This window comes from Myotis daubentonii, chromosome 5 (assembly GCF_963259705.1).
Source record: "Myotis daubentonii chromosome 5, mMyoDau2.1, whole genome shotgun sequence".
Lineage (NCBI taxonomy): Eukaryota > Metazoa > Chordata > Mammalia > Chiroptera > Vespertilionidae > Myotis > Myotis daubentonii.
In genome coordinates, this window is record NC_081844.1 from 54,064,732 (window position 1) to 54,091,329 (window position 26,598).

Sequence of the window (26,598 nt, forward strand, 5' to 3'; positions counted from 1 at the left end):
TGTTCTTATTACCATGAAAGCTATGCTAACTTTCATAAGCAAAGTCCTACTTGGCTAAAGATTGCTATCATCAATCTCCTAGAAAACCAGTCTCATAGAAAATTCCCCATTAAGCAACACTGGCCAGGGCACCAATTAGATTTTTAAGTTGAAGACTTTAGTCACTCCAAAGATCACTCAAGGGAAGAGAATTTCTCTAATAAGATTCATATTCATATGTGCATACAAAACTCATTGTATGTCCCTCACACCCATTAACGGCATCTCTGGCTTTGAGATCATGGCCTTGGCCTGTAGGCCTTGCTCATTGTCCTAGCACCAAGAAAGCCTTCAAGCTCTCAGCAGGAACTGTAAATGGTCTTTTCCCATTATGCCCTCAGGTATAGCAAATGTGAGCTGGGGAAGAAGCACTGAAGTTCGTTACCTTTCACGATAGGGGCTGATATAATAGATTTCAAGGAAGTAGGAAATACACATGTTCCTCCATAGTTTGAAATTTCAGGGTGACCTACTAACTGTGATCACATGGGCGCTCCTTTGTAAGCTAAAGAAAAAGCAAACAGAGCTGCATGGGCCTAATTTTTTTTTTTTTTTTTTAGTAGGAAAGGTGAGAATTTCCTGCCTAAACCATATAGCCCCATAGCTGGTTTTACCTAATGGGGTCATGGGGTTGGGAGGAATTAGGGGGTATCCAGTCAAATGGCCATACTCTTGGGCTCTAAATCCAGAAAGGGGTTTTTCATTGAACTTTATTGTGGGAATCTCAAAGTTCAGAAGCCTCATAAGTGAGAACCAGCCTCATCCTCGGACATGGCCCATGCATCCTACACTGCAGCCGTACTTAAAGTGTTTGCTGTTCCCAGAGCATGGCTTGTACTTGCAGGATGCCTTCATGCCTGCTTGATGCCATTTCTTCTGTCTGGATTGCCTCCTGTCTGCTTGGCAAACTGCAGCTCCATTCTTCAATGCTCACTTGTAAAGTTCTCATGAAGCCTTGAGTAATCACTCCTCAGGCAAAATCAACCACCACCTCTTCTGTGCTCTCATAGGCTGTGGTCACAATGTGCACAGTGTTTGCATTGGCATAACTTGGGGACTTGCCTTTTTTTGGTCTTTCTAACTAGGTTATGTTCTCTTTAAGGTCCAAGAGAGGCAAGAATTTGTCTTATTTATCTGTTTAACAGTGTGGCCTGGAGGTGGAGAGGACAGACTCTGGAACCACACTGACTAGTTGGCTTTTGCATTTCCTAGTTCTGTGACTTCTGTGTCAGCTTCCTCGTCTGTACAATGGACGAATTCAAAACCTACCTCACGGAGTTGTTGTGAGAAGTAGATGGATTCATCTATGAAAAGGGCTTAGAAAAAACAATACCTGGCATATTGTATTAGCTTATTATTATTATCTCTTTTACATAATGTAATGCTTGGCCCAACACATAGATTAGTTACTCAATAAATGTTTGTTGAGTAAATGAAACAATGTTATAACTTATTTTAAAGAACACCTATTCTCAGAGATTAAAAAACAAAATTTTCACATATCTTTACTATAAATTGGCACATTCTGTTTAGTTTAAGTATGCTCTACTTTAAGAAAAAACAACATAGAGAGCTTAGCATTTTGAAGCAGTTGCTTATTACAAAATAAGTAAATAAATATGTAGAGTTTGACTTGAATATTTTCTTTTACTATCCACTCCTTTAATATAGATACAGGTGGTTAACTGCTTAACACTTACATATCTCGTCAGACAAACTGAATGCTAATGATGACTGTCCACTGAATTCTACCCATTCATGTTTAACATCATAAGCAAGCCAATAAAAGGAGAATATTTAAATTCACAAAATCTGATTTAAGTACATTTGTTTTCCAGGAAAAATAAAAGTTCCAGGGGACTTAAAAAATTCCCAAGGACTGTTATGTGGGAGGGCATGGATGATGTCCCCTCAGAGTTAGCAATAAACACACGGTTTCTTTCTTCACATATTCTTCTGCACCAGAAAATAAGTCTTTAAATTTGACAACTGGCGATGACTTGGCCAACATTTTTAGGAAGAACGCTTCATCCATTTGGGAATTGGCTTTTTTCTTTGGGCCCGTCAGGTTTGTGTCCAGGAAAAGGGAAATGCTATGTAGTAACTGGATGTTCTATTGTCATTCTTCCTACACCTCCAGGCATTGCATTTGTTATTATTAAATGTCTTGGTGTGCTGTGTCTCTTTGAAAGAGCTGCAGGGGAAACAGCTGGCAGTAAACCATCACTTTAAACAGGCTGTGGCCACATGACACCTGGCTCTGCTCAGTAAATATCCAGAAAAAGGCTGCCTCCCTTGCTCACCGTTCAGCATGGAAACAAGATAAGCAGGCCAGTCCCCTCCCCCATCCTTGCACCCCAGCAATCCCACCATCCCATGCACAGGGTAGCTGTGGAAGAGGGGGCATTGTCAGGCCAAGCGGGTGCAATGTAGGAACTGAAAGAGGAGGACAAAGTGGGTGGAAGGATGTGAAACGGAAGGGCGATGGGAGGGAAAATAGGAGCAAGTGAGGGTGAGGGGCTGTGTAAGGGCTATTAATAAAGAGATTTGGGCCAGGTGGAGTGGAGCGGGCAGGGCCTGATTGCTGAGGACAAGTAATTGGTCTTCCTCCCGGTTTAATGCTCTGCTCTGGTGTTCTCTCCCAGATGTTTCTCTGTTGCCATGGCTGCTGGGGCAGGGGTAATGGTCCTGGAGCAGGGGAGATGAGGCTGCAGAAAGCTTTTTGCTCTGTTTGAATACTGATTATAGGAGCTTCCCATTTGGTGCCTCTGGAGCACTTTGGTAATGGGGTTTTAAACTTTCCCATCATCTGCAGTGAGGGCTAGCTTTTACTCACCACAAAGCCTGCGGGCGCGCAGATTATAGAGATAAATCCATGCCTAGACAGTAGGGCTCCAGGGACACTTGCTCCCTGAGAAATTAGCGGGGGGTGGGGGGTGGGGGGGCGGGGAATTAAACAGGGAAGAGGGAGAGGGAATGACAAAACAGGAGATTTTTATGGGTCACCTGTAGTGGCTTTATTTAGAGTAAAAGCCCTTAAGGAAACAGTATGTAAATTTTAGATGAAAAAAAATATATACTAGTATACACACACATACATATACATACATATATATGCACATACACATAAATATAAGATGTACATCTCCCCTTCCTCCAACGTTTTAAGGAGTCGGGCCTCTGCAGGAATCTTCAGATTCCTATTTGGGGGGGGGGGGGTGGGCAGCAGGTGGGAATCAGGAGGACATAACCTACAGCCCCTGGAAGGTAAGCAGTGATGGCATGAAACTTACATCTGTGCCCAGCTTTCCTGGATTAGCAATGCCATTCAAGCTTGCCAACCCACAGAAAATTACAGCAGCTCCCAGCTGCAGCCAGGAGCTCAGTTCCAAGTGCCTGCCGGTTATGTCCCCTCACTGGGGACCTGCATTTCTGCAGACCAGACAAAATGAGGCCTCTGACTGCCAAGGATTAGGAACATACAACTATTTGGTGGACCTCTACAGAGTGGTTTGTTTCTTCATGGTTTTCACATCATAAAAGGTGCAGCAGGCCTGTGCTATCCACTTGCTTGACATCATAGCCTTGTTTCTCTGGGTGCGTTGATCCTCTTGCCAAACAAAACACAACCTGCGCTGGGACACTGGGCTCTGATTCCTGCCACATGTTCATTTGGAGTCTGATCTGCATGCATCAGAGCCATTTTGCAAACGGTTGTCTGACTCTTGCCTCAACCAATAGCAGGAAAAGCAGGGAAAGGCAGGGAAAACCAGGCTTGTTGGAAGCAGGCGTGCAGTAGAGCTGTTTTGCAAACTGTGGTCTGACCCTTACCTCAACCAATAGCAGGGAACAGCAGACTTGTTGGAAGTTTCACTATTTGATAATGTTAAGTCCAAAACACCAGCCATGAATTTAACCCCAGCGCTGAACAAAATCCAGATTAAGATCTGTTCATCTCTTCAGTAAATGAGTACTGTGTGTTTCCCAGGTAGTGCACTGGATGGGTGGGAGGTGAGGGGCGCTATGACAAACATGACAGACACAATCTCTGCCCTTTGGGAGCAATGGTCTATTGGAAAAAAACCGATGGGAAAGAATTCAACAGATGAATCGATCAGTGACAAACTGGGGCCAATGCTATGAAGGAAGCAAGCAAAGTGTTCAGCTGGGGAACAGTTGGGAAGATGGGCCCCACTTCAGGTAGAGGAGTTGGGGGAGGCCTACCTGAGGAAAGTGTGTAAGTTGAGGGTAGAAGTGAGGATTCCAGTCATGCAAAGAGCAGGTGCCAGGATTCTTCCAAGAGGACCTCTGGATAGAGTCCCCACATCCTACTCTGGGTCAAAGGGACAGTCACAGTGTTGGGTTTAGTGTGTCACAAGTAGATGAAAAGCAGTGCTTTGAACGGGGACATTTTGGGGCAGGGGGCCAAGGAGCAAGCCCTCTTGTAAGACCCTTTTCCACCCCCCTTACCACTGTTTGTCCTCTTTGTGTGGAGAAAACAAAGAGGGATGAACATCTGAGCTGAAGTGAGTGCACTCGGAGCACCTCCCATCTAAAAGAAAACAGATTTCCAATGGATTGGGACTTCATTTCAATATGGCAATGGACACATGTTTGATTTAGAGCAGCGGTTCTCAACCTGTGGGTCGCGATCCCTTTGGGGGTCAATTGACCCTTTCACAGGGGTCGCCTAAGACCATCGGAAAACACGTATATTATTACATATTGTTTTTGTGATTAATCACTATGCTTTAATTATGTTCAATTTGTAACAATGAAAATACATCCTGCATATCAGATATTTACATTATGATTCATAACAGTAGCAAAATTACAGTTATGAAGTAGCAACAAAAATAATTTTATGGTTGGGGTCACCACAACATGAGGAACTGTACTAAAGGATCGCAGCATTAGGAAGATTGAGAACCACTGATTTAGAGGTTAATTATTGCTCCTTTAAAAACGCAATTTACATAAGGCCGTTTTGTTCTCTTTGTGCAGCAGATTTCAGCTGTTGTTGAAATAAAAAGCTGTTCCGGACAAACAAAACCAGCATGACCTTTATGTTTATTCTCTTCTAGATGAACTGGGAGGCGACAACCTGAAAGTGTAAGTCTTCCCCACTCCCTCAGGTCCAGCTCAGTGTGGACAAGGACGGTCGGGAGGGGAGCAGATTACAAGAGTTTTTGTTCCTTGTGGGGACCTTTGCTTCCTGAGCCCCAGAAAACAGCCTGTCGTGGTCTACAGCCTTTGGAAGGATGTCCCTGTCCTCAAACCTCAACCTAGAAGGGCATCTGGGCTGAGGACAGGGTCCTTGGTTCAGAAAACAATCTTTTTTCTGATTCCCGCTGACAATTCCAAACGCATTGTAAATATTCTGACGCTGGGTGGTTTTCAAAGAATTTGCTTCATTTATTTGGACTAAAATTTTTATCACCAGGAAAGATACTTCAGCTGGCATTAAGGAAGAAGATCCCTGGTAGAAGGAAGAGGGGAGAGGAAGAAAGATCGGAGGGAGGGGGCAAGTAGAAGATTTACCACTGGAGAATGTTCTAGAGCGATGCCCACATCCTCTTCCAGCCTCCACCCCAACCACAGCAGTCTTACTCAGACACTGGGCTTGCTTCCTATTCAAGGTGTAACACCTTGGCAGCTGTCCAGAGTTGGTGATCCCCTCCTCCTCCCCACCTCCATTAACCAGGGGCTTCTTTCTCCAAACTGGGTGCCCTAAAGCTCTAAACCCTGGCAAGTGAGGGCAGTAGATTTCTGAAAGGAACTGCTCACTCTCTCCAAGACAGAAAAGCATGGGAATTGAAGGGAGAGGTGATGCAAGCAATTCATTGACTGTAGCCTCTTGACTTGGGGGCAGTGATCAAAAACACCAAAGAAAGGGAAGTGAAATTGAGCAAGGTGAAATTGCTAAATGTGGCAACTCCCTGGAGGAGTTGTGTGCTCCCCTGTGTGCCTTCCGGGAAGCGAAGTCTCCGGTTCCCTTTTACCCCCTCCCCTAACCGCCCCGCCCCCCCTCGCTGGGTTGTGCTGGGTTATGCGCCCTCCATTTTTGGATCAGTGGTAGGTCAAGATTGTTGTTCTTATTTTCTCCCTATTAGGGTTTGGTACATTTGAACAGGGCACCCACTTAGCCTACCCTGGAGTGTAAGGCACTGAATCAAGTTCATCTTCCTCACAGTCAACATGCTAGACTCCCCCACAGAAATTCAGCCCACCATACCTTTCTTTCTTTCAACAAGCTTTTTGCTCTCTTTCTAGCCCTATTTTTGAGGAAGATACACCCTCTGTAATGGAAATAGAGATGGAAGAGCTTGATAAATGGATGAGCATGCATAGAAACGGTATGTGGGAACCTTGCTTTTCTGTCCTCTACTCACAGAAGGCTGCAACAGCTTTGTCCATCCCCCATGAATCCTGGAGTGGAACCGCGTGAGCCCAGTCCGCATACACTCTGGTACACACAGATAACACACTTGGGTCTGACCGCCCCTAAGTATTCAGTTTAATAACCGCATCATTGCCGTTTGTTTTTATTTTTGTACAAGTTTTTCAAATGATCTTTTTTTAAGAAGAAAATGGTCTTTTTTTCAAGCAAGGAAATCGGAGTCCAAATTATCTGGAAAAAGTTAGCTTTTGGCCTCACCTTATATTTAGAGATTTATGATTTTGATCTGTATCTGGTTATAGACTTTGTCAAATATAGTTGACAGATCGGTGCTGTCCAGTACAATAGACACTAGCCATTTGTGGTTTATTGAGATTAAAATTTTAAAAGTAAAATTTTAAATACTGTTCCTCAGTCACTCTAGCCACATTCTGAGTACTCAGTAGCCACTTGTGGCTAGTGGCCACTATAGTGAAAGTCTAGAACATTCCCATCACTGTAAAGAAAGCTGCTAACATAAATAGTAATGTAAATGCCCCCATATAACCTAATTTCCAATTGATATCTGGCAGTAATTGCAGTATATGTTCCTTAGTTTTCACTAAATATTTGGACTTAAAAATAATGACAGCTGTTTTTCTAATTTCTTTAAAAAAATCAATAAATTATTTTTAATGCTCAGCCTAAATTAATAAAATCCACTATTTATACTGTCATGTCATTTGTATTTTTAACACTGACCATAAAAAATACCCCGGGGTCTGTCAGATTCAACAATCTACAATGGAGTTTTTATAACTTAAAGATTTGTTATTAGAATTACTGTACCAGAGGCTTATCAAGACCAGTTTTCCAAAAGATTAGAACCACTTAACTAACTTGCACAATTTTGAACAGTTTTTCGTAATCCAATATTGAGGATTGAATGGCTCTGGAAACTTGTGAGGAAAGGAAACAATCCTTAAAGTAGATTCCTTTTGTTGTTTTTAGTTTATAAAAGTAAAATACATACACAGTAGAATTTAGACAATTCAAAAAAAGTAGAATGAAAAAGAATCCCACCACTCAAAGACCACCTCTCTTAAAATGTTGGTGTACTCCCTTTTGTTCCTGAGATCTCTTAAATACAAAACCATGATCCTAGTACGCTGACTAAAAGCATAAAATAGGGGAAAGGCATTTCTATTTGACACTAAAGCAGTTATTTTGACACATAGGTGATAGGCCCAATAGTTCTTTATTTCCCTTAAAAATGGCAGTGGTGTAACAGAATTCTGATGACTTTAAGGTTAGCTGCTCCCCACTTTTACCTGCTTCTTTCTGATGGTGCATCCTGATTGGAGTCATTCTCCCAGCACATCAGGACCTCAGGTGAAGCCATTTTATTCCAGCGTGTATCCTGAATCATGCAGATTCAGGCTTTTGGGGCCACAGTGGGGTTCTGCAGAGACTGAATGACCAAGCCACCGTTATCTGTGCCCTTTCCAACAGGGCCAGAAGCACACTGAAGTCTTGTATCTGTGCTTTAGTGTTTTGTCCATTTCAAGAGCCTTGCCACCGTTAATCTCTGAACCTCTGCACCCCCTGGTGAGGCCATTTCTGCACATACAGACTGGGGAATTGTGAAGTGTAACTGTGTGAGTTTTGTGGATAGAAAATAGAATTTCAGTGACTAACAATGCATTTGCTTTCATTCTGTCCTAGCCGACAGTGAATGTTTACCTACTTTAAAAGAAGAAAAGGAATCAAACCACAACCCAAGGTACTTCTAATTTCTGCCATAGATTCCATGTGCATACCGGGAGGGGATTGGAGACCACAGCAGAGCACGTTTGCTCACCTTCTCTGTGCCTGTACATTTCATGTGACAGTTTCCATGGCTGCATATGTGTGTAGTGTGAAGAAAAGGAAGTGTGAGTTTGGGAAAATAGAAAGGCACAAAGTAAATAGTCACCCTTTATCTTTAGAAATAATTTAGTGTTGACATTTTCTTGCCCTTCTAAAGAGACACTGACTTTTAAGTCCGCTTCTGTTTTAGTTGTAAAACTCTCTGATTATAACAAACTGTAGGTTTGTTTATCTTGGATGAGTAGATGTTCAATAAGGAAAATAGAGGTGATAGTCTCAAAGGGGGTAGCTGAAAACAGGAGTGAGTAAAATGAACAGGGAAGAAGGGAGGGAGAGGCGGGGAGGGAGGGAGGGAGTGAGGTAAGGAGGGAGGAGAGAAGGAAGGAGGGAGGAAGGGAGGAAAAGAGGGAGGAGGGAGAGAGGGAGGGAGGGAACCCCACCTGGATGGGATTATTATATGAGAGAAATTAAAGGAGAATTTTTAAAAAAATTTCATTCTACCACTAGGTGGCTCTGCTTGATAGAAAATTTTAGCGCATGGGGCTTGGGTGTCTTAGCATTCCACAATCTCATTTAAATTATACTATCATTTGTGAGGATAGAAATGACCATGTTTGAGGTGTTTTGATAAGAGAATTGTCTGGTCAGGACGTGGGAAGTGCTCACAGGAAACAGGATTGACCGTTTCAGGCAGGGACCTGCTGCGCAGAGCACTGCTGTGATTTGGAGGCACCGCACTGTTGGCAGAGGTGACTCGAGAAGACCAAGGAGCAGAGAACTTGACTGAGCCCATGACTGAGACATTACACTTGTGTCGGAATAAACAGAATAAACGTTCAGAGCAGGATGAATAGCACCCACCCTCGCTCCCTCCATGCTGACCAGAGGTCCTGTGCCAATCATCTTAAATGCCTCCTGAGTGCAGTCACTTATCCCTGGGGCCTAGGTCAGAGCATTGCAGGAAAAGACTGATGGTTGGAGCAATCAGATGTTTGTCTTTTGGAACCTTATTCTGCACCTTCCCCTAAACCTTACCGAAGAAGTCACTATTCTATATCTTTCCCCACAACAAACCACCGCAATCTTTCTGAGGCGACCTCTGCTCTGATACAGAGGTCTATATATCTTATAGCAGATGTTACCTGTTGTTACCTCACCAGGTATTTGCGTGTTAAAATGTATTGCTGCTTCAGAAAAGATTCTGTCTTATCTAAATGAGACACCAGATATTAATAAACAGATAAAAGAAAAATGCTAGGGGGAGTATCACAAAGAAAATACGAAGGAGTATTTCCCCTGCATTTTTATCTTACCTAAAAGTGAGACACTAGGTATGTCCAGTATAGGGCTCAAGTCATTACCGCCCATATTCCCCATTGGCTTTTACCAACATGAGTCACCTTTCCTCTACCATTTAAGCAGTTACAGGTGACTCTAATGCTTCAGAAAGTATATCATAGTCATTGAGGCTTGACCTCAGTGGAAAACACACTTCCCCATCCTCCTGCTAATGATGACTTCTAGAGTCTGTTTGCAGAGTTCAGCCCTTCTTGATGCTGGAAAGTCAGCCTGACATAGAAGCTGTTATATATTGTCTTTTGTGCTTTTGGGAAAAGGGAGTCCATCTGGTCACCCTCCTAAACTTAATGCTTCACTTTGTGTGCGGAAACTTCGACCCTTCAACCTTCTCTTGTTAGGGTTCATACTCTCAGGTCATTCTGAACTTTTCCCACATATTCCATTGGCCAGCCCTGTCCTCATTGCAGGGACATTTCCCCCTGGGCTGTGGAATTTAAAAGTTTGCATAGGATTTAAATAAGGGCCAGAGATGTACAAAGAATATGGGGAATTTATATTATGGTTTTCATGTTTCTAAAAATCAATAGGAAAAGACAAGGAATTGTAGGGGAGGCGGAGTTCTAGATTCTTATTTCTCCCATTATCACCTTCTACAGCAAGTCATACTTGTTATGTGCCAGGCATTGTCTGAGGTATTGGGAACAGTGTCAGTGGAATAGTGTCCAAGGGGTGGGGCTGGGTGGTGGGAGAGGTCTGCCTTAGAGTTGGAGAGATTTCATCACTGACATTGTTAAGCATTGCCAGCTCATGGTGATAACAAAGAAGAGACCCAATGAGTTGGTTTCATTGTTGTTTAAATTTTCTAAAGAATGCTCTCCCTCATTGTCTACCCTACCCTCACAACACCTTCCTGAGTGCCACTAGATAGTGATAAAAGCAAGAAAGGTAGAATCCTTTTTATTTTGGTGCTTACAGGCTAGCCAGCCTCTTCCTTCTTCCCAAGGCCTTTATATTTAGACAATTTCCTGAAAGCTTGGTGTTTTTATTTCTGCAAGCTTAGGACAACCATAGAAAAGAAATTGCAAATATTAGCCAAGTGCCCATCTTCTTTCCCTGTATGCCTGTTGCCCACAGTAGCATCATCTATATATATAAAAAGCCAGCGACCAGAACACTGTAACAACCAGAACGACCGGTTGCTATGATGCCCACTGCAGCCAGTGAACCGGCCTGATCAGGGGGTGGAGCCAGCTGGCCAAACTCCCGCAGCCCCTCCCCCCAGCCGGCCTCGCCCTGATCGGGCCCAGATAGGGGTGGGCCCGCTGGCCAACCTCCCGCTGTCTCCTCCTGGTCCTGATCCGCCGATTGGGGCTGGGTCAGCTGGACACCACCTGTGCATGAATTCGTGCACTGGGCCTCTAGTTGGAAAAGATTAGGGGGAAAATTAGATTAGGTACCCTCCAAGTGGATTTATAATTTTGTAAGTACAGTAATAACAACAAGACATTTGTATAGATAGCATTTTCTATATGTCCAATGCTTAGGTGTTTTTTGTTGTTGTTTGTGTGTTTTTTGTTAATCCTCACCCAAGGATAAATTTTCCATTAATTTTTAGGGAGAGTGAAAGGTGGGGAGAGATAGGGAGAGAGAGAGAGAGAGAGACAAAGAGAGAGAGAGAAAGAGAGAGACATGGATGTGAGAGAGACACATGGATTGGTTGTCTCCCACACATGTCCCAAGAGAGGCCTGGACTAGAACCTACAACCCAGGTATGTGCCCTTGATCAGGAATTGAACCTGAAACCCTTCGGCCAATGCTCTAACCACTGAGCAGCATAGCCCAGGGCAAGATAACTATTGTTTATTGATTCATGTCTGAATGCAATGATATTAGAACAATGAATCACTTCAATATTTTTCAGAAAAATCCAGGTTAGTTTAATATAATATATTTTTTATTCCTTCCTGTTTCTTCCCTTCTCTTTGTCTTTTTTTTTTTTTCGAGAAAGTACAATTGTTGATGTAATTTTTCAAAATACATTTATTGAGCACCTAATGTGTGTCTGGCACTGTCTACATCATGCCAAGACAACCAGTTAAAAATGAAATAATTCATCTGCATAAACCTGCAACTCAGAGAGGTTAATTGACTTGTCCAAGTTTACACAATCAGTTTATGATAAAGGTTAATCTAGAGAAGAGTTTCTTTTAAAACTGCATTTTTCCTTTTTTTTTATTAGTTAAAATAAGAGATATTCCATAAATTAAAAGACAAATTGGAGACAAAAAAACAACAATAACCTTAGCAGCAAGAAAGCCAGCCACCATGAAACTAATACATGAAAGCATTTGGCAGATGGTATGTTCACCATGTAGTGCAGTCGTTGACAAGACCTGAACCATTAATTGCAAGACAACAGGCTTTTTGCATGAACTGTTTCGGCCTCTCCACTCAAGTAAATCTCTGTGGCCACTTCCAATTATTTTCTTCGTTTATGATCGCTTTCCTCTTTTCCTCTGTAGTCCATCAAAAGTCCTAAGTCAAGAAGGATTGAATATTAAGTGTATTAAGTGCCAACTGGCTTCCCTTAAATCTAAGCTAAGTATTATGAGGGATACAATGGGACAGTTTACTATCCTACAAGATGATAACCTCAAGTAACACTGTTAAAATGCAGGCGTGTGGGGAGGGGGGTGGGAAGATGTACTAAGTTTAATAAACCACAGCATTGCTTGAACAGTGGCCCAGATTAAGTCTACACTATGAGCATGATCTATGTGCTCTGGACTAATTCTAGGCCTGACTCTGATGTTAGCCAGATGCGTGACCTCTGTAATTTCACCCGGACCAGGCCTCTTTCGGGAAGGAGAAGGGACATTATATTGATGCAGAGAAAGGGAGCATGATCTAATTGTTATGTGACTCTGTGCTAAACTGAACTCCACACTTTCCAAAAACCAAGTTAGAGAACATCATATCACAAGAAAGGTTTAGCGTAGGTTTATTGTCATCTTCGGCGAGAGGGGAACATTAACTGTGGTCATAAAGAGGGATTGTTACACGATAAACTGATCAGAACAAAGATGGCTTATCTGACCCTGACGGCAACAAAGGGGCAGTTATGAAACAAGGTGTCAGAGCTGCATCTGTCCTCATTTAACTGGTAGCGTTCCAATTAAGTGTTTTCTTAAAAATGATTAGATGATGCTTTTTAATCCATTCAATTTGTTTTTCTAGTTTGTAGGCTTGTTACTACACAGGCTTTGGGGAAAGCTGTCCCATATTCTTAAAATATCTAAATACACTCCAAGAAAAATTACTCACTAATGTTACCGTCATAAATAAGTTACTAAGACCTAACCAATTAACATCAAGGCAAGCAATAGAGGTCTGAAGCAAGATCACTTATTTGTTGCAATTCTGGGGCAGCTTGCCAAGATATTTTTAACAAGGAACTCTAGAATCTGCCAGAGTTTAAAACGTCTGGGCTTATTTGATTATTTCACAGAGATGATAAATAGCCACAAAGACAGCACGAAGCACATCTAACTAAATGAAGGAATGCGTGAGAGGGAGAATGCCTCCAGGCTCAGACGGCAGACCAGATCCCAGGTTGTTGACTTAGTAACAGGCTGTGGAACCACTGCTGAAAGTTTGCATGTGAGAGTTGCGACACTGGGAATGACACGATGCCCCACAGCTGAAGCAACTTGTACCCACATTGGGACTGTCCCGTGTCGTGGGGTCTGTCACATATTTCAGGGTCCGCAGAGCTGTCGTAGGAAGCGCCGTGCGTGAGCTCCTGAGCTCTTTGGTGCTTTAAGTAAGTGAGTTCTGGTTGGTGGGCAGTGTCACACACTAAGCCTTCAAAATGCTTGAAGAGTGTTCTAAAGAAACCACATTTAAGCACATTCTGCTCAGAAATCGAAAGATTGTTCCAGAAGATGGTTTCTTAAAGCCTTTGGATATTTGAAGCAATGTTCCAGCTCCTGTTTCACAGACAAATATTTGCTATTGTAGAATCTTCAAAATAAGAATAGCATGCAGTCTATGGCCATACCACCCCAAACACACCCCATCCTGTTTGATCTCTGAAGCTAAGCCGGGTCGGGCTTGGTTAAAACTTGGATAGGAGACTGCCTGGGAATACCAAGTGCTATCGGCTTAAAAACGAATAATAATAACATGCATTCAAGTGCCTGTATGTTAGGTCTGGGGTATAGTACTTTACCTACATTTTCTCATATATTCTTTTTTTTTTTTTAATTTATCTTTATTGTTGAAAGTATTACAGATGTCCCTGTTTTTCCCCTTTGACCCCCTCCACCGCCCACCCCTCTCCCTTCAACCAGGCCTTCACCACACTATTGCCTATGTTCATAGATTATGCATATAATATATACATACAAATTCTTTGGTTAATCTCTTCTCTCTACCCCCCCTCTCCCCCCCATTCCCTTCCCTCTGAGAGTCTCATTTATTCTTTACAACAACCCTATAAGGTATATGGTATTATTAGGTATGTTTTGCAGATGAGATGAGAACAGAAAACTGAGGCTAAGAAAGGCTAACTTGCCCAAGGTCACACAACAAGGAAGTGGCTGAGCCCTGGTTCAGGATCTGGCCATTGGATCCTGTGCTCTATCTACTAGGCTAAAAAGCCACTGTTAGCACATCCAGCATTCATACTACCGTAAAAGCAACACAAGATGTGAAATACCCAGGCATAAACATAACCAACAAATGCATGGGATAACATAAAAAGAAATTGTTCAAATTTTAATTAAAAATTGTTAAATAAATGGAGAGACATACTGTGTTTCGGAGTGAAAGGATTGTCATTTTAAATCATTTTAAAATTTTATCATTTTAAAATCAACCCTGTCTCTTAAAGATCCCAATGAACATTTGATCTGGAAGAATCACTGTGCATAAATAGCCAGGACAATTCTAAAAGAAGGAAAAAGTAATTGTGAGATAGTGGGGAGGGGCCAGGATTTGCAGGGAACATGCTCCAATAATTACAGCTATGTACACACAGAACCAAATAAGAATAATTAATGGAATAGAATTTAATAACAATAAAATATCCTCAAGTATATGTAAATCTCTAATATATTGTAAATGTAGTATTTCACAGCAAGTGGATAATTTAATAAATAGTCTTTGGACAACTAACATTTGGCAGGGAAACTTAAAACCCTACCTCACACTTTATTTTTTATATATTTTTATTGATTTCAGAGAGGACGAGAGAGGGAGAGAGAGATAGAAACATCAATGATGACAGAGAATCATTGATTGGCTGCCTCCTGCACACCTCACACTGGGGATCCAGCCCGCAACCCAGGAATGTGCCCTTGACTGGAATCGAACCTGGACCCTTCAGTCTGCAGGCCAACACTCTATCCACTGAGCCAAACCAGCTAGGGCCCTACCTCACACTTTAAATAGACCCCAGATAAATTTCAATATCAAAGATAAAGAAAAAATATAGAAAAATTATAGGTAAATATTATTATAATTTTAAGGTAGAGACTAGTTTCAAAGCATGACACAAAATCAGAAACCGTATCAGGAAATGATAGCCTTAACTACATTAAAAACTCAAATTTTCTGTACTTCAAAAACCACCATATACAAAATTAGAAGGAAAATGACAAACTGGAGAAAAGTGCTTGTTCATGATGAATAAAAAATATTATTATTAATACACAAACTAATGAAAAAGAGAATTGATCCATTTTAAATATGAGCAAAGTATCAATAAGCAATTCAGAAAAAGAAATTAAATGACCAATAGAGCTTTGAAAAAAATGTTTATTCTTTTTTTTTTTTAATTAATTAATTAATTAATTTATTTTTAATTAAATCTTTATTGTTCAGATTATTACATTTGTTCCTTTCCCCCCCCCCATAACTCCCCTCCTCCCAGTTCCCGCCCCACCCTCCGCCCTCACTCCCCACCCACTGTCCTCATCCATAGGTGCACGATTTTTGTCCAGTCTCTTCCCACATCTCCCACACCCCTTTCCCCCCCAAGAATAGTCAGTCCATTCCCTTTCTATGTCCCTGATTCTATTATAATCAACAGTTCATTCTGTTCATCAGATTATTTATTCACTTGATTCTTAGATTCACTTGTTGATAGATGCATATTTGTTGTTCATAATTTGTATCTTTACCTTTTTCTTCCTCTTCCTCTTCTTAAAGGATACCTTTCAGCATTTCATATAATCCTGGTTTGGTGGTGATGAACTCCTTTAGCTTTTCCTTATCTGTGAAGCTCTTTATCTGACCTTCAATTCTGAATGATAGCTTTGCTGGATAAAGTAATCTTGGTTGTAGGTTCTTAGTATTCATCACTTTGAATATTTCTTGCCACTCCCTTCTGGCCTGCAAAGTTTCTGTTGAGAAATCAGCTGACAGTCGTATGGGTATTCCCTTGTAGGTAACTGAGTTTCTTTCTCTTGCTGTTTTTAAGATTCTCTCTTTATCTTTTGCTCTTGGCATTTTAATTATGATGTGTCTTGGTGTGGTCCTCTTTGGATTCCTTTTGTTTGGGGTTCTCCGCGCTTCTTGGACCTGTAAGTCCATTTCTTTCACCAGGTGGGGGAAGTTTTCTGTCATTATTTCTTCAAATAGGTTTTCAATATCTTGCTCTCTCTCATCTTCTGGCACCCCTATAATTCTGATGTTGGTACGCTTGAAGCTGTTCCAGAGGCTCCTTACACTATCCTCGCATTTTTGGATTCTTTTTTCATTTTGCTTTTCCGGTTGGATGTTTTTTGCTTCCTCGCATTTCAAATCATTGACTTGATTCTTGCGCTCCTCTGGTCTGCTGTCGGGCGTCTGTATAATATTCGTTATTTCAGTCCGTGTGTGCTTAATTTCTAGTTGGTTCCCCAATATAAGATCGAGGGTCTTATTAGTTTTCGTGTAGATCTCATTAAGTTTATCGGCAGCTTCTAAACAGTTCTTGAGAGACCTTAAAAGTGTGGTTCTGAACTCTATTTCTTCCATTGACAATTTTGTCCTGTTTCTTTGTCTCCGCATTTTGTTATGCTTCCTTGGTGCACCCCCTAGTGGTCTTTGTTCGCAGTCTTATAGATAAATCTTGATTGTTGTAGCTAATTCCAGGGAGGGTTTGACCTCCAGGCCAAGTGGCTATGAGAATCAGCTGTGTCAGCAGTGAGAGAACTTCTGTCCTCTAGGGAGGTGCTAATCTAGCCTTTGCCTGAGGCTATCCGGCAAATGCCTCTGTGCAGGGCTTGGGCGGGGCGGGTCGCACAGGATCAACAGGGTGGGCCGGAGAGAGCAGTTATGGCGGCTCTCAGTCCTGTCCCAAGGGGCTCTGCCTCTCTGAGTCCCAGCACCCACTGCAAAGCTCCGAGAGAAAGCTGCCCTCGCTCTGACCGAAGCCAGACAGTCCCGCTTCTCCCGTTTGAGTCTGGGTCCCTAAAGACTCGCCCGGATCTGGTGCTCAGAGTCTGCGACTCCCTCCCGATTGAAAACAACAACCGCGCCCTCCGCCGCCAGCCCGCTCCGCGCACTCCGCACCTCAGAATTTGACTTTAGCACTGCGCCTCCTCTGAGTGTCCGCGTGCGTTTCTCTTTCCTCCTAGTTGTAGGACTTCCACTCAGCCAGCGTTCCTGTGGTTCTGGGTGATGTCCCTTCCGTTTTTTGGTTTCACTTTTGAAGTAGTTGTTCAAAGCAGCAAACTCCGGCGTTAACCTATGCCGCCATCTTGGTTCTCCCTGTTTATTCTTTCTAGAAATAAATAATAATGAAAGAAAAACTAAAGGTAAATACTGTACTATTTCCACCTATTAGATTTACCAAAACAGTAAAAATAATAAAATCCAGTATTGGAGAGGATGTGGGGGAAAGCATATTTCCCTAAAGGAAAGTGTTGAGAGAAGGTAAATTATACAGCAGGCTAGTCAAGCTTTAAAATTGCAAATATTTTAAACTAGCAATTCTTCTAGATATTTATGCAAAGCTTAATAATTGGATGTGTGCAGCAATTTTATAATAAATAAAAACTAAAAATTGGAAAAAGCCAAAATGTTTAGCAATAAACCTATGGGTTAAAAAAGACATATTTGGGGTCTAGTGATAATGGAATTCTCTGTAGCCACTAAAAAGATATTTTATATTTACTAGCAAGAAAAGATGCCTACATGTGAATCAGAGTGAGGAAAGCAGATTATCACACACTATGCACAATATGATCCCATTTTTGTACAAAAAGAACATATATCATTATCACAGAAAAAATGTTTGGAAGAGTAAATAGCAAAATGTTAAGTGTAGTGAGCTTGTTAATATTTTGTTTTGCTTATTTTTACTTTTTATTTTTTCAACTATGAATATGGATTGGTGTTATCCTATCTAATAGAAGAGTAATATGCAAATTGACCATCACTCCAACACACAAGATGGCCACCCTCATGTGGTCAAAGATGGCTGTCCCCATGTGGACACAAGATGGCCAGCAGGGAAGGGCATTTGGGGGCAACCAGGCCTGCAGGGGAGGGCAGTTGGGGGCAACCAGGTCTGAAGGGGAGGGAAGTTAGGGGTGACCAGGCTAACAGGGGAGGGCAGTTGGGGGTGATCAGGCCAGCAGGGGAGGGAAGTTTTGGGTGACCGGGCCAGCAGGGGAGGGCAGTTGGGGGGGTACCAGGCCTGCAGGGGAGGATAGTTGGGGGCAACCAGGCCTGCAGGGGAGGGCAGTTGGGGGTTACCAGGCCTGCAGGGAAGGACAGTTAAGGGAGACCAGGCTGGCAGGGGAGGGCGGTGACCAGGTTGGCAAGGTAGGGCGGTGACCAGGCTGGCAGGGGAGTGGTTAGGGGATGATCAGGCTGGCAGGCAGAAGTGGTTAGAGGCAATCAGGCAGGCAGGTGAGAGGTTGGGAGCCAGCAGTCCTGGATTATGAGAGGGATATCCAACTGGGATCGGGCCTAAACGGGCAGTTGGACATCCCTCGAGGGGTCCCAGATTGGAAAGGGTACAGGCTGGGCTGAGGGACAACCCCCTCCCCCCGCCCCCCACACAAATTTTGTGCACCGGGCCTCTAGTATAATTAATATCACTTCTATTATAACTGCTGGACACAGCTCAGTGTTGTGCTCATTCCTAGCCAGCTTTGTCATACACTCAGCTTAGAGCAGCAGAAATTTTAAGGTAAACAAAAGGAAAACATGCAACTAAGAGACTCATCGGTGGAGATGAACTCTGGATTTTAGAAATCTTATCTTGCTACCACCAATTTCCAAGAAATGAAACTTTTTGGCCCAGTTTAAGAGTTGCTCAGGGTGATCTAAGTGAAGGGCATTATTACATCTACTCTTCAGATTTAAAAAAAATAAAAAGCCCTGGCCGGTTTGGCCCAATGATTAGAGCCTTGGCCCTTGGACTGAAGGGTCTCGAATTCGATTCCTGGTCAAGGGCATGTACCTTGTTGCAGGTTTAATCCCCGGTCCCTGGTCAGGGTGAGGGAGACAGCCAGTAAATGTCTCTCTCATGTCAATCTCTCTCTCTCTCTCTCCTTCCTACCCCCTCCTCCCTCCCTCCCACGGTCTCTCTAAAAATCAATGGAAAAAATATCCTTGGGTGAGAATTAGGGGAAAAAAGTCTTAATTTTCAATTAGGTTTTATTTTAAATAAGTTTTGCTACAGAAGTAGTCCTTTAGACAATGTCTGCCTTCCCCCTTCTTTCCCATTGATCATCCCTCCTTATCACAACCTCTTCCTCATCTTCATAACACGAACACACACAATGTTTCCCTCCTTTTTCATGGATCTACCTATCAAGTTGCTGCAGAGTCCTTTTTGGAACACGGGGTGTTTCACGAAGCAGGAGTCAGAAGAACAATCTATTGCAGACTGCATATGCCTATAAGCTAAGGAGACACCAGGTCATGTAGATTATTCTCATTCAGGCACTTCCTTGGAGACAGAGGTTGCTTCAAGTTCAGATGTGCTAGGATTTGAGTGAAGGGACACCAAAGTACAGAGAGATGTGGAGGAGAGGTAGGGTGGCCTGCCTTCAGGAGACTTGAATGGTGGCTTGGTCCTACTGGGGAAAAGCCACAGAGCCAGGTATGTGGCAGAGATAGCCACGCTAGAAACAAAGCACAAGTTCGCCAGCCAGCATGGTCATGTACAAATACCACATCCATAATTAATGTCAACTCACACCCCAGGATGCCCGATGATTGGATTCTAGAGGACACCAAGAGGGCACCTCCAGATCCTGTGGATATGAACAAAATGGGCTTGGGGGGGTGGGGAGGGGAAAATCCTGCCAGGGCCACAAACTCTTCAGGGAAAACAACACATGGAAATTTTTTTAAAAAAAGGCAATTGGCATTTATGCATAGAGAATGGGATTAGATTTAATTAAAAGGGGAACCCTGACTCCATCTGGTTCTCTCCACGTCAGCACCAGGGAAGGATATTAGAGCAACAGTTAGAGATTATTTCTTGGCCTTCATGAGTTTTCTTCTCGGATCAAATAAAATATCCTAGTTGACTTTTGTTTTAGAAATTGTAAACTGAAGGCTGTTGGCTTGCTGACTGTTTATGCTCTCATGAGTCACCGCCCTGGTGAAGTGACCAGCTCTGGGTAGCTTCTTGGAAACACACGACTGTTCTGTTTTTTTTGCAGTGATAATGAATCCTAAAACTGAATGGTGCTAATGTTCTCCAAGAGGAGCAGCCCGGAGGGAGCCCGCTGGGCCTGCCAACAGAGGATGAAGAGGATACAGGTTTAATTAATTTCAAATCAACATAGACACAAGAACCTCTGCTGCTTCTCCCAACGCCCACTCTTCCTAAGGATGGCATCACCTGTACTGGGAAGAATGCGCTATTGAGAAGTCCAAGGAACAGGCCTGGCTGACATCCATCTCCGAGGGTGGAGGAGCCATAGGATACTTCGCTCTAATCAAAGGGTGTTCCCTCCTCTCAGCCAACCTCTCATGGATTGCATTTACTCTGGCCATGCTCTCTGCGTCCTTGTTACCTTTCTGCTTCATTCCTCAGGGTTTAAATCAGGCAGCTGTTTTATCTGTCTCCTTCTGGGTCACACTGTTACCTAATTAGCTTTGGATAATTTCCTCTGATTAGTCAAGTGGTAGGTCAACTGCATTCAGCAGGAAGGTTTCTCAAGGCGAGTGTCTCACGCTCGGAGAAGACAGCAAACAAAGCAGGTGTTTTACTGTCTACAGTGTAGACTCTACACTATCCCAGGAGGTTGGTAAACTGGCTTCTACCTGTCAGGAGGCTGCAGCGAGAGGCCACAGTCCTGAGGAGATGTTGTTTGGTGACCTGTCGACCCACGTCAGCTAGATCGAGTCACTCTTGGAAACTTCTCAGAAGCATGGGAATCTTCGATGAAAGAGTAAACGTTGTCTTTCTCAGCTAAAATCCCCTACTTTGTCCTCAAAGCTCTTTTTAACAAAAAAAATATATATTATTGATTTTTTTACAGAGAGGAAGGGAGAGGGATAGAGAGCTAGAAACATCGATGAGAGAGAAACATCGATCAGCTGCCTCCTGCACACCCCCACTGGGGATGTGCCCACAACCCAGGTACATGCCCTTGACTGGAATCGAACCTGCGATCTTTCAGTCCGCAGGCCGACGCTCTATCCACTGAGCCAAACCAGTAGGGGGCCCAAAGCTCATTTTTGTTCTCACTACAGCTCCCTTGCATGTAGTATATATAGGTAGGGAGAGTGGGTGGTGGGGTCATCTGCCACCTTTGTATGTCTCTGAGATCTTTAAGGTCACTTGAAACAAGCAAAACAGGAATAGCAAATATCTGTGGCCAATGTCATTTATCGCACTCGGTGTTGGGACACGCTTCATGTCCTCTCATCTCAGCTCTCCAGGAAGTCGCTATCAGCCTGTCAGAGATGACATTCTGCGTGATTTTTACGTGGTATTTGTTGACATCCTCGCGCTAGAGTTAATGGCACAAAATGCAGAAGGGCCTGTTATCACTCCCACTCACGTACTATCAATCTCCAGTTAATCCTTAATTTTCAAATTCTGACCTTTAAAGCAATCTAGCAAATGGGGAGTCCTCAGGTCATCTACGCCACCTGATATTTTATTCCAGGAAAGAAACAAAGAATAAAAGCTTTGTTTATTTTCCTGCTTCCCATATACACGGAGGGGAGATAAGGTTCACCAAGCATCTACTGCTGAATCTGGGGCCTTGTGTTTGAAAGGCTGCGTTAACGCATAACAAAACCCGGACCCTCCTCCCTGTCCGAATCCCTTACCTAGTATGTGCCTTCTGAACTATGCCCTTACCTTTGAAGGCAGGCTTCCAAATCAGGGAGGTCTTGCCCCACAGTGAACAATAGAACTGTCTGGCTGTGTTTAACCACCGCTATTCTGCTATCCTGGCACTGCACAGAGCTCTGGCAAAAGACGGTCTTCGTGGTATCTAACTTCAACAGATTTATCTGTCATATTCTCTTTGGGACATCCTAATATGGCATTTTTTGTTTGTTTCCACTGCTGTTTTACATATTCATGTTCAACTCGTGGTCCACAACTTGTGATTCTCAGATAGTATGCCAACATTGCCACTTTCTGAATCACCATTTCTGCCTAATTTGGTTATTTTCAGTCTGTTTCTCATCAATGTGTGACTCTCAGAAGAGTCTCAGTTCTTTCTCTAAGTAGCTAAGATTTTTGCTGAACACTTTGACCTGTAAATTTCACCCGACTCAATCGGATAATGGACTTTAGAAGTTTTGAGAAGTATAAGGGTCTTGGAATCTTACTTTGATGACATTCAATGAAGCAATATTTTTATGATCTTTTAAAAATATTCTCATTCACTATTTAAAATAACTTCAAATTCTAGAAGAAGCCAACTTCAGCAACATGCCATTGAGTTTATATCTGGAAAATGTACTAACCTCTATAATTGCACAGTAAATATGTTTAAAAATATAGTTAATTCTGGCAAGTTATATGAAATTAGTATGGGTCAAACAGTCAAGGGTCAGTTCCAGCATCCTGTGTCTTTTTTTATTACCACCCAATTAATAGGTATCATAGGTTTATGTCAAGAAATGTCAAGAAATTTTAAACCCAAATTTAATTTTATATTTCAGATTATTGTTTGTGAAAATCTCATTAATTTGCCCCAATTGGGAAGCCAATCAGAACAAAATCTGACTAGAATATTTTAGAGATATATATTTTATTGCATTTTTGTACGTTTTAAGCACACTAGGTTAATAACATTGCCTCGTTGAACTCCTAAGGAAACTTGTTGGGTTTTGTTTGTTTGTTTGTTTTAGGAAACTTGTTGTGTTGTTTTTTTTAAAATCCTCACTCGAGGATATTTTTCCATTGATTTTTAGACTTAGTGGAAGAGAGAGGGAAAGACAGAGAAACATCGATGTGAGAGAAACACATCGATTGGTTGCCTCCTGCATGAACCCCGACCAGCGCCCGCAACTGAGATACATGCCCTTGACCAGAATCAAACCTGGGACCATTCGGGCCCAGGCGGAACCTCCATCCACTTAGCCAAACTGGCCAGGGCAGGAAACTTATTTTAATAAGTATGTAAAAGTGTCTACCTTCACCCAGTGATGTGACTTCTCTAAGAAGGTCATTGTCATTCCAAACACGAGCACACAGCATTGGATCAACCTTGACATCCATGGAGTGACGATGCTTCCACTGACACCCTCACAGTTCTAGCAATGGAAACGGGTGCTTTAAAAAATACTTTTACCTACTCATTTATTTTGGTTGTTTAAACTATCAGTTTTCACCAGCTCAGAAAGAAGGCCCTTTGTTGAGTAAACATAAAATGGAAACTGTGGTTTCAACTTCTGTCAGGATTAGTACAAATTCTGAATATAGTGGAGTGACAAGACATGGTTTTACACTGGGAAGACACTGCTAAAATTCTCAGTGTGGGTAAAATATTGAATTAAAAAAAATTTAAATTACACATGGCACTTTTTCACACTCAGAAGACACTCTGGGTGAATTCTGGGGTTTCCATTTAGCATCTATTGTAGACAGTCCAGAGTAGCTTCACTCATAGATTACATTATTTGGATCTTACAATAACCAGAAGAGTCACTGCATTAGTGAGCAATGGAATTAGTCAAATTGGTTATTAATAGTGTCATAACCAAATGACCTATTATTGTTATTATTATTTTGAGCAGTTCTTTGACTTTGCCTTTGTCTGATCTAGCACCAAAATTTTATTTTCCTCTTAGTCCTTTCAAAGGTGGTTATTTGTAGATACCTGGTGGCTTTTTTTGTTTCATTTGTTTTTTGCCCTGTTACCTTTTATAAATAATATGTTCATGAGATAGCAATCCATACAATTATATAAAATAAAACTTTTTTTTTACCAACTCCATAGATGCTTTCAGCTTTTTGAAATGATATTTTAAGAAGTTACATTCCTAAACCAACATGCTTATTATAACATCAATACTTTAATTTCAGTTCTGTACAAGATTATAAATATAATGTTGAACTATTTGAGACAACCCACAGTGGATGGGTTCTTTTTACAATTGAACTTCAGGTACAGGGGGACCAGTGCATCACATGCTGAGCTCACACCATGTTATCATCATTGGCCTTTGGTGCTTTATAAGTAAGTAACTGGACATTTTACAAAAAGCATATTCCTCACATTTTTCTCTTCTTGGGCAGCATGAATGGACTAAATGAATGAAATATGGATACTACAAACAGTAAGCAATCAAGAGAGTAATCATGTATTACTCTGACTTAGGTGAAACCCCTGAAATTATAACTAACATCAGGAACATAGGGAACTCTGTGAGTTTAATAAATGCCAGCTTTCAGAAAGAGCAGGGATTGTGGTTATTCAAGTTCAAAACTAATCTGGTAGATCAGTAATAATTTAGTATGTGTGCATCCTGCTTTTAAAGTTTAGCATGAGCCTGGCCGGTGTGGCTCAGTGGTTGAGCATCGATCTATGGACCAGGAGGTCACGGTTCAATTCCAGGTCAGGGCACATGCCCAGGTTGCAGGCTCAGAAGGTAGCCAATCAATGATTCTCTCTCATTGATGTTTCTATCTCTCTTTCCCTCTCTCTTCCTCTCTGAAATCAGTAAAAATAAAGATAAATAAAGTTCAGTGAGAATAATGTGAAAAACAAACTCCACTATATTAGACTTCCTCATTTTACAAGCATGTAAAGTATTTCCTCAGAAGATCAGTAAGATCATCAGATGTTGTGTTTATCACTTGGCTTTTGTCCCAGCAACATAAAAATGATACTTTGCAAGCCTCATCTAAGAAATGGTCCCATTGCTACTGATTAGAACTGATTTGCAAAACTATCAAAGTTTAAAGACTGATTGAGGCTTGAGGTTTTCTCCTCCTAACTTGCATGCTGAGAATAATATATATATATAAAACAATATCTTTCCTCTATGACTTAGGGCTTTATTAATGTTGGGTATTCATATATATATTTATGTATAAATTATTTAATTCTCAGCTGCATGGTTTTTAATAAAAATAAATAAGTGCATACATGTTTGTATGCTAAATTACTCATTTGGTAGTGATAGACTGAAAACTGTTTCTAAATTTAATTTATAATAATAAAAGCATAATATGCTAATTAGACCGGACAGCCGACGACCTTTCAGACATCATTCTGGACATACTTCCGGACGAAGCTGCCATGGCAGAGGCTGAGGTAGAGGCAGTTAGGGGCAATCAGGCAGGCAGGCGAGTGGTTTTTTTCCATCTTTCTCTCTCTTTCTCTTTCTCTGCACCCTCTCACAATCTGGGACCACTGGCTCCTAACAGCTTGCCAGCCTGCCTGGTCACCCATAACCACTCTGGCATATTATGCTTTTATTATTATAGATTAAATAATAATAATAATATTATCACAGCATGCAGATAATATGAAGATTTCCTTGACCAAGGATGCATTCTTGCAGGTCATAAAAACTAGTCAGCACACTGACAAAGAACGGGTAAGAAAGATTGCTCCTCATGGCTCCAACTAAAGAAAAACCTGGCTGATTGTGGCATTAATATGCCTCTGGGTCTGCTGCAGTGTGTATTTCCTTTCCTGTTTTAGCTGGAACAACTAAGAGACCAAGGTAGTAGGTCAGATCAGCCTGGAGATCATAGCAGACAGTCCCACAGAGTTAGGGAAATGATGCAAAGAGAGACCAACAATCTTGACCAGCATTTATTATGTATACCCATTAAGAATTAAGTTCAGGCTCTAATACTAGAAACAGAAAATAAAATTGTCCTCAATGAGGCTGGCTTTTTCCTCACACATGAGAGTACAGAGGTAAGCTGGTATGGCAAATCCGTGGTCAGCTGGGACCTGGGCCCCTGCTAACTCTCCCCCACCTGCATTAGTGCAGAGCTGCCGTCTTCGGGGTAGCCACATGATCCAAGATGCTTGCTCTAGCTTCGTAAGAAGGATCATATTTGTAAGAGCCTCCCAAGTAGGTCAGCCATCCATACAATAAAACAACTCAGCCCATTCATTGGCCAACCTGTCTACAAGGCAGCAGAGAACTGTGGTTTCCATGGTTGGCACATCATCACACCCAACAACAAAGGTTCTGTTTCTCAAAGCACTGAAAGAGTATTGGGTACCCGATGAGATAGCGATTCTGGCCATAAGGTGCAAAGCACTTTAAATATGTCATCTCATTTTAATCTCCAGAATATACTTTGAAGGCAAGTTTAGGGAACTTGTAAACTTGTCCCATGTCTCCCCAAGGCTCTTACATCGCTATGATACACTGCCTCCCCAGTGAGAAGCAATAGGAAAATATTTCAGAAGGTGTCTGTCATTGCCAAGGAGGCCTGAAAGTGGGCACGGCCTAAGATAAATAGGAGAAGCTGTAGGATGGCAGTGATAGCATGACCCCAGGGCCAGTGAAAATGATATATCATGTTGAAAAAAGCCAGGGTTTGAATAGGGGAGGTAAGA

General features: G+C 42.1%; 1 protein-coding gene and 1 pseudogene across 2 annotated transcripts in view; both read left to right on the plus strand.

The window, feature by feature from the left end:
* TMEM154 (transmembrane protein 154) overlaps window positions 1-23,995 on the plus strand; it is a 42,340-nt gene extending 18,345 nt beyond the window's left edge. Inside the window, exons 4-7 of one of the 2 annotated variants that reach the window (XM_059697828.1) lie at window positions 5,124-5,151; window positions 6,313-6,395; window positions 8,144-8,201; window positions 20,260-23,995. In XM_059697828.1, the coding sequence (XP_059553811.1) occupies window positions 5,124-5,151; window positions 6,313-6,395; window positions 8,144-8,201; window positions 20,260-20,275 (185 nt within the window). In that variant the 3' untranslated portion in view covers window positions 20,276-23,995. Of the gene's footprint in view, window positions 1-1,141; window positions 1,352-5,123; window positions 5,152-6,312; window positions 6,396-8,143; window positions 8,202-20,259 lie in introns of those variants that run through there. The other variant, XM_059697830.1, reaches the window with a different exon arrangement.
* LOC132236374 (5S ribosomal RNA) lies at window positions 13,633-13,751 on the plus strand (annotated as a pseudogene).
* Window positions 23,996-26,598: the final 2,603 nt, after the last annotated feature.